At 34.8% G+C, this 8,971-nt stretch overlaps 1 protein-coding gene across 1 annotated transcript; it reads right to left on the reverse strand.

Annotated features, from left to right (window-relative positions):
- Positions 1–5,661: 5,661 nt before the first annotated feature.
- LOC141287695 (tumor necrosis factor receptor superfamily member 14-like) lies at positions 5,662–8,659 on the reverse strand. Its single transcript, XM_073819837.1, has 6 exons — positions 8,539–8,659; positions 8,293–8,418; positions 8,043–8,198; positions 7,804–7,891; positions 7,528–7,718; positions 5,662–5,678 (listed from the first exon to the last, which is right to left on the reverse strand). The coding sequence occupies exons 1-6, from the start codon at positions 8,657–8,659 to the stop codon at positions 5,662–5,664; spliced, it is 699 nt and encodes a 232-aa protein (XP_073675938.1).
- Between the last annotated feature and the right edge of the window lie 312 nt (positions 8,660–8,971).

The following is an 8,971-nucleotide window of genomic DNA, read 5'->3' on the forward strand; positions in this document are numbered from 1 at the left end:
ATCTAAATCAAAACTTTTAATTGGGGACCTCTGATTGAGTTGACACGGAATGACACTTTAATAGTAAAATGTTACATAGCAATATAAAGGAAAGTTTTTGCTTTTTCCATAAAATTGCTAAAAGTGAATACAATTGAATAAAAATAAATTCTGTATCCACTCACCATTATTGACTGTCTGAACTTCTGAGCGTGACCTTATATATAATGCTGCTACAACAGCTGTACATATGGCAGTGGGACATAAAACTACAAGATGATATCTCTTCCCTGCCTTCTGTACACATCTGACATCTTTTACAGGACTCCCATCTTCACCTTTAATCTGATTTCTGGCTGCACAGCTTAGAAAAAATGGCAAAACTGAATAAACAACAAAAATTCAAACAAGGCATGGCACAAAAAGAGTTTACCTACTCTGTCCATTCAGTGCAGTTCAGCCCAAAAGGAGAATAAAACCCAGGAGCGCAGTTCACACATACTGTATCTGATGTCTTTGTCCCTATTAGCAGACACAGAGAGAATAATTTTGTAAAATAACCTTAAACTGTAGGAAGATTCATAAACTTCAAATTATGTGGGGAAAAATATACATTGGTTTTGAACATTAAGAAACAGTACCTTGTGTTTTTGTTTCTTGTCCTGGTTCACAAACGCTGTGTTTTTGAGCTCGATGGCACTGTAAATCGGAGTAATCAATGCAGTAATATCCATCAAGTATATCACAGATGGTGTTTTGTATTGTAGTGCATTTACTCTGGATGTATAGCCCTTGACCTAAAAGAGCACAAATAGCAACACATTTACATGGGCAATTATGTAAAATTTATATATATATGATAAATATAAACATACTTTCAGCACAGTTTTTGCATGGGAAGCATTTATTAAGACCATTGGGTTCACTCATGAATGTTCCTGGAGTGCAGGGTATACATGTGGTACTGAAATCACCAGTGCAGTCACGGTACACCACTGACCCTGCAAACAACAAATGTAACTTATTACAAGATTAAGGTGACCAATCAATTCAAGGATCTCCTAGCCAACATATGGCCTGGCAACATATTACTCTGATACTGTATAACTTGCATTGGCTTCTATTCAGGCACATATGGATTTTTACCTTTTGATTTTAACTTATAAAGCTATTCAACGGGACTGCCCCTCCCTATTTATCTAGTTTAATTGTCCCGCTCGTTCTCTGCGTTCTGCTGGGTCACTTATCTTTCAGCAGCTTGCATATAAATTTAATTAAAATGCTTTTTCAGTCTCAGCTCCACAATTGTGGAATGCTCCACCAGCCGGAACTGGAGATTCTCCAAACTTGAACTGTTTTAAGAAGTCTTTAAAGTCCCACCTTTAAAAGCAGCTTACTGTAAATGAGTATGTTTTATTAAATTATTTTTTTCTCTGTCTTGCTTATTGTTTATACTATTAGGCTTTTTGTTGTAGCACTTTGGGTTAGGAAATGTGATAAATAAAACCCAAAAAAACTTTGGGTTAAGAAATGTGATAAATAAAATGTATTATTATTATTATTAAAAGCTTTATGGGTCCCTTTTCCTATACCATAGTGCCCCTCATGTCACAAACATCACGTGATAACGTTTTTGCTGAAAGATATGCATGGAAGTTCTCCAGAGATGTACAGAGGGTGTAGGAGGAGATATACTGAAGTGGAGATGAGGTGGTATGAGGTATCTGGAAAGAGATCTGCACACAAAGGTAACTATACACTTATGGCACCTATGAATGTTGGAATATTTTGGTTATGATTGGACCTCGTATTTGTGTTAAGAAAAAGAGTTTAGTATGTATGAAATCTTAGAGGTGTTAGTGGTTTGTATATTGAAAACAAAAACACACACACACACAGTGTTGTGTTTCTCACTGTTTGTGCATTACATTATTTGACCTACCCACACCACACATTGGACAACATTCTCCATCAGCAGATTGGTATTCACTTGGACCACATGCATTTCCAAATGCAAGAAAACTACAAAAACCTGCTAAGATAATAAAATAAAAGTTACACAACGTTGTTTCAATTATGATCAGGTGATCGTCTCGATCACAACACTACAGTGTATTGACTGTCACCTTACCAAATATGTACAAAAGACGCCATTCTTGCCACCATTTTGTTCCTGACGACATGTTATGAAGACGACTGAAGGCGCTTCTTCAATAATATCCCGAAAACATTCATGTATGTTGTTATACTATCAAATACCGTATTTATCATTGACGTATTTAATAAATTCAATACATCACACATTAAAAAAAATGTCGTCATAAAACAAACACATAAAAGCGTACAGTGTAGGGTTTTTCCAGGACGTCATCACGCGGGTAACAAAACACACACACCAGAGCCGTAGAGACTAGAGAGACGGTGTAGTGAGAAATCGAGTCCGCCCAAGAATTGGGTCTCCTTTAGGATTCCGACGGTAATGCCTGATCAAAAATGTTTTATTTTTTTTATAAAAACCAACATACATATATAAAAGCCACAAATGTTGTTATTACCATGTCTTTTGCGCATCAAGAGTTATGCGCATTAAAATAATTTATATTAAACCAGCACTTAAACAGCAAAATGCAGTTGCTTTAAGTATCGTACTGTATAACTTCATAATACCGATCATCATTCGTCTAAATAAGGTTGTTACGGTAGCAACAAATCGCATTCACATGCACACATGCATTTAAAGCGACTAAATGCATGATTAGCATTTCGCATGATCAGTGGCAGGCTTTACTAGGTGTCAAGGAAACAAAATAAGTTATTATTAAGTGATTTAAATCGTAAATCGAGAAAATATTGTCTTTCTGCTCTAGTTCTAAGCAAAGCCATTTTGTGCCTTTCTGCACACTGCTGTGTTTCGGTACTGAATGAATTTGGGTTTTTGAATGCGTATTTGAACCAATTCACTGACCCATTCATTAAAAAAAACAGTTCGTTTTTATTACACTTGTTATTTTATTTGAAGGACATAAATATCTGGGATAATAAGCCCCGGATATGCTCTCGCCCTAGAACCACCCATGATTTATTTGAACTATTTCGGAACCATTTTGGGGTTTCAATTAGTACATTTGAATCAGTCATAAAAGAAAGAATGCACAGATAGTAGGCTATTGTACAGATCTTTATAAACGTTTGATGCAAACATTAAAGTAAATGAGTCAGTACACAATACTAATACTTTTCCTTTGTCATAATTACTTTCAGCTTCCAACTCCATCCCAGTATGTTTTCGTTTTTAAGAGAAAGAGAGACCCTTCTGTATTCTAGGAAAAGAAAAAAAAAATCAGCATTGTCTGTTTTGTTGTCCTTTTTTCATTTTTCTCTGCCTCTTCCGCCTGTCCAGATACCCACACTTGTGGTCTTGTCCACTTGAGTTCACAAGACTGATCCAGGTCTAAAATGTGGCGAAGTGCAGTGCTGCTTCCACACTCCAAAGCTGTTTTTAAGCGTATATCACATCACATTATGGGAAACAAATAGAAAACCTTTAACTGCTTTTTATCACTTAATTTGAAGCGCCACAATTACTAAATTGTGTCATCTGTTATAGAGACTACTAAACAAAGATTTAGAAGTTTATTTTATGGAAAAGTAGCCTACGGATGCAAATTTAAAAAAATTAAAATAAAGCTCTGTAAACACTTGCATATTTACACCACTATAAATGTGTCCCATCAGGTACGCTAATAAAAAGTTCTGCACACCCACTTGTGGTCTTCAAGGCAAGCCCATTTGAACACTTGGGCCAAATACAGAAAATACGGCACGTAAGTAGACTAGTGGTCAAGTGCAAAGACCGCAAGTGTGGGTATTAGAAAAAAATCCACTGAAAAGATGATAGCATTTGTACACATAGCATACACATAATTAATAAATGAACATAGGTTATAACTTTTTTGTAGGTTGTCATAATTAGTAAATACTCATTTGTGTTCAGTAAAGTTATACAATTCTTTATCTGTTTTAAGATACAGAGACTTAATATTGTTGTAGGCTATAACCTTTTTTGTTTATTTTAGTCTATCATACTCTACACAAGTCTTTACTGAAGAAGTGGTAATACTACATTCATAGGGCAAAGACAGGTTCTTTTAATGACTTAAGTTATTTTATTCATTTAAGTTTTATTAGCAAATATATATCTTTGATACCTGCTGTTTTGAATGTGATTTAGAGATTGTTCTGCTCTATAGAACGAGGTTGTAGAAGTTTCAGGGTCTACAATATCACTGAAAATGAAGAACAAAACAATCACTTTCATTTGAATACTGTAATAAGCAGCTCCTAATGATCCTATAATGGCTCTTACCTAATCCCGGTTAATATAGGTGTCAATGAGTCTGGTGATATCTGTAAAAAGATGATTTCATCAAAATATTCAATATCCATTATTGAAACACAATATCAAGATACTATAATATCATTAATATATAAGATGTATGCAAAATTTCTGTACTTTGTCTTCTGTATTCATGTTTTATATGGCCATTTTTGCTGCTGTTCCCTGTGAAGGTTCCCTGTGAACATCCATTACACTGTAAAAACAATCTGAGCTGAAACTGTTTGGCTAGACTGTATTGTTTAAAATAAAGCTGCTCATTTCTATAATTTGGAAGTACAGAATTCTAGGTGCCACGCACAGCCTTATTATTCTATTATGACAGAGAATCAGGTTTGTTTCAAGTGTAAAATGTACACTGAACTCTGTTATCTCATTCCTCATGATTCCTCATTTATTTATACAACAGTTCTTTCTGGTCCTCCAATCTGATTGGCTGAGGGGCCTTTCCAGCTTTGAGATATTCAGCCAATATCGGCAAGGGAACCTTTTTATTTTATCACTCTGCTTGCAGTATTTCCCACAGCTACTGTCACAGCGGATGCCCAAATCCACTATAATATAAATAATACAGTTTTTGTGTCATAAAATGTAGTTTAATAGTTTCTTAGGTGAGAATGTAGTTGTTTAGACTTCAAATACGTGTTTTAATTTACTAGCTGCTGTTCTACGGGGGAAAAAAATAAATTATATATATATATATATATAGTTACACCAGGCCAGCAGAGGGAGCCTTGCCCCTCACTGACTGTTGCTGCTTCCTCTGCTGCTTCGCTGCTTACTTCCTGTTTATCAACCATAAATACTAGCTCAGCAAAGTATTGATTTGCTTTTGTGGACTCTACTTAGCGTTTTTTTTACTGTTTCATTTCCTGGTTTTCCTAGTCACAAACTTAGTTCTGTTTATTCCTAGTCTTAGTCATAGTTAACCTTGTTTCATTGTTTGTTTCATTCTTCACGTTTGGACTGCTCTTTGGATTTTGACCCTCTGCCTGTGTTCTATTGGATTACTCTTTGGATTGTCTCTGCTGTTGTTGTTCGCTGGTGATTGGCCCTGTCTGTATCGACCTCGTCTAATAAAGCTTTGCATTTGGATCCACCTCTCACCGACTCCTCTGTAACATATATATATATATATATATATATATATATATATAATTTTATTTATTTTTTTTAATTTATATATATCACTCACTACTCTCGACTAAATTACTTGTGTAGTTTTAACAAGAATTATCCTATTTATTTATTACAGTGAAGACTATGCAATGCTATTTTACATTTGATTATTTGGTTTCTGTACCTGAATACAAAAAATATCTTAAATCACTGTTTAATATGTATCTTTGTTGTATTTATTTGTTTATTTGTGCTATATACAGGATTTCAAATAGGGCCCAAGGGTGCAACCTGCACCAGGGCCCTGCAAATCCCAGCTATGGCCTTTTTTCCTTGAATCAGACTGAAACGGGGTTGTAAACAAGCATGTTTTTACCTTCAACAACACCTTGTAAGACGCAGCCAACAAATGGACTGAGAAGGGCTGTCATCAGAAATCACGCTTAAACGTTAAAAAGTACGATAAAGATATTGTATTTCTGGTCCATGTATCATTTGATCATTAAATTATTTCATTCAATCATGGCAAATGAAAAAAGGTCAAAAAATGGCCTGTCAATATTTAGTTTTTTCGTTTGAACCAAGTTGGGTCAAACCAAAGTTAGTGTTCCATGGAGGAATATTTGATTCACACTGTGTGAAAACAGACTAAACGGCGATTAAAAACACCCAACCACTGCATTTAAAATACAGCTTTTGGCTGGATAAAGCAAACCATTCTCACACTATAAAAGTTTGATAGATGACAGTTGTAATTAAGATAAAGTCGATCACAGTACTGTACAGGAGTCATTAGGCGCATACAGTGTGCTTCAGTGTGAGCATGTTCTTGGCGCACTGATCACTATACCATCATGTTTTTTCATGAACAATATATTTGCGTCATCAAAAGTTATGTCCTGTGAGTGATTTATAATGGATGCTGGCAAAAGAATCAGTATGTGAGGGTCGTGGTTTAGTGTTTCTGAAGGGTTCTATATAGCAGTATATGCAATCAAGGCAAGGCAGCTAGTGGTCTTTTGCCATCTATGTGGTCCTGTTTGGTATTCCAGGTTGACTTGCGCTTATCTGTATTAAAAATGCCCTAAAAGTTTGTATTCCCCAATTTTTGTTGTTGCACTATATACAAACACTGTGAATTACAAAAAACGAAAACGTTTTTCATTTATAATTAATTACACTCTTAAAAATAAAGGTGCTTCACAATGCTATAGAAGAACCTTTTTTTGTTTAAATGGTTCCACAAAGAACCTTTAACATCTAAAGAACCTTTCCATTTCATAAAAGGTTCTGTGGCGAAAGAAGGTTCTTAAGATTTAAGAAAGGTAAGAAAGAGATGTTTCTTTAAAGAACCTTTGACTAACTTTTTCTACTGTGTCATTGCTGTGAAGAACTTTTTAAAGCACCTTTATTTTTAAGAGTGTAGTGACTGCTTTTTTCCTTTTAAATATTTAAAAGGAAAATTAATAAGGATCAGGGAGTGGGGAAAGGTGCCACTATGTAGATTGTCTCAGAAGGGATGCCTGCTATTTGTTAAAAGAGATCTCTCTCTCATAATACTCTACACAATACAGTAAGATTTTAATATAGTAATACAATACACTTTAAAAGAAGGAACTCAATGTTCCCCCATTACAAGTGACGTTAAAGTGATGTTTTTGAATTAGTAATTCTCAGCTGTTAAACTGTAAAACTGAGATTTGAATCCGTAACAAAAGAAGATGCATAGAAAAAAAAAAAAATTCCAGACTGATTGTGATTGTTTCTTGTGTATTTACACACTTGTGCTGTTGGAACTGTTGTATAAATGCAAAATCACACATGTAGCCGTGTGATATTGCTCTATATCAGTATGTTTGTGATTACCTACAGTACCTACGGCCAAATAATTTATTGAATTACTTACTGGTTCACTGACAGGTTGAGGGGTTGTCTCTGGTATTGATATTGAGCAATGTATATCTATAACATAAAAAGTATATTAGCATAATACTTGTACAACATGGGGGGGGGGGTATTTTTTACAGTCTTACCTCTGTCAGGGGTCTGTCTGTTCTGTTTGAATTTGTAATATATTTTCATTCCAAAAACAGTCACCAAAACAATGACAATGAGTCCAGTGACAATAACTCCAACAATGATACTAAGTGGATTAGATTTTCCACATTCCACATCAGATGACATTGTTCCTGGTTTTATTTCTTTAAGGCCTTTTGTCTCACATCTGTAAATGCAGGAAATGTTAAAATATTTGCTCATATTAGAATATTTTTTGCAACACTTGTGAATCATTGTTAATAATTACTTACTTTGAATGTGGTTGACAGTCAGTGAAAGAGCCATTAGAGTAAGTGCCTTCTGTGCAGTTGCCACATGCAGTATCACTAAATGCTGTTCCTGTAAGGATATTAAGACAATGATTGTATTAATAAGTTATAATTATTACAAATAATACTGGTATTGTTCTTGTTTCTGATTCTGGTTTTTAGTAAAGGTAGATGTCCTTCCACTCTATGGCAATTGTTCCTTTATGTTCTAAAATATTCACCTGTTTGTTTGACATATTGTCCAGGGTGACATTCAGAGTGTTTAAAAGCATAACTACAGCTGTCTTTCTTTTGCTCAGCGCAGTAAAATCCCTCCAGAGGCTCACAAACAGTATCTGCAGAGCGTGTGCAATTTTTTTTAATTTTTAGACCTAGTCCTGTGAAAAACAAATGCTTTCTTGTATAAATAAATTTTTCTATAAGTAATTTCTGTATTTGAAATCTTTGTTTTGAAATACATACTGTACTTACCTGTATCACACACAGAGCACGAAAAGCATTTATCCAACCCATTGGGTTCGTCAATGTAAGTTGATACAGGGCAAGGAACACAAGTTGTGCTTGTATCTACAGTGCAATGCCAATAAACATGGTTTCCTAAAAATGTTTTTAAAAATATCTGTAAAGGGGCACTTAATGGGAGAATTAAATATTACAATTAAAAAAAAAAAGTTTCTTTTGGTCACACTACACTCTGTAACAAACTGTATACTGTACCTGGTGCACACGTGGGACAGCATTCTCCGTGTATCTTATATTCAGCACGAGCACATGCACTGAAGCACAGTTTGAAGTTCAAAGTAACAGCAATGAATAACACGATCCCTAAATTGATCATGTTAACATAAAGTACAATAAAGGTTTATTTGAAGGCAAAGGCAAATGTTTCTTCTCCAGACTTCATAAGCTCTGTTATGGTTTCAACAATACATAAGACGAAGTCCTGAATTGTTGGTCATAGATGCATTGGTTTTCTCTCTAGCTTGTGATGCCGTCAAGCTCTGTAGATTCAAACTTGACAGCAGAGAGTGCTGAAAGAAGAAAAGTAATCCATAGTGAAACCTGTGTTGATTTCCTCATTAGCAGTGGAGTCTTTGGTTTCTTTGGCAAATCATTCAGATTCCTATAGGTACCAAGAACAAATTTATTT

Source organism: Garra rufa, chromosome 15, assembly GCF_049309525.1.
Source record: "Garra rufa chromosome 15, GarRuf1.0, whole genome shotgun sequence".
Lineage (NCBI taxonomy): Eukaryota > Metazoa > Chordata > Actinopteri > Cypriniformes > Cyprinidae > Garra > Garra rufa.

Bases quoted from the DNA above. Each gene is read 5' to 3' on its own strand.
- LOC141287695 (XM_073819837.1), bottom strand. From the start codon at position 8,659: ATGATCAATTTAGGGATCGTGTTATTCATTGCTGTTACTTTGAACTTC. The intron at 8,199-8,292 runs GTAAGTACAGTA...TGTTTTTCACAG, and splicing joins GTGCTCTGTGTGTGATACAG to GACTAGGTCTAAAAATTAAA. The intron at 7,892-8,042 runs GTGAATATTTTA...ATATCCTTACAG, and splicing joins ACAATATGTCAAACAAACAG to GAACAGCATTTAGTGATACT.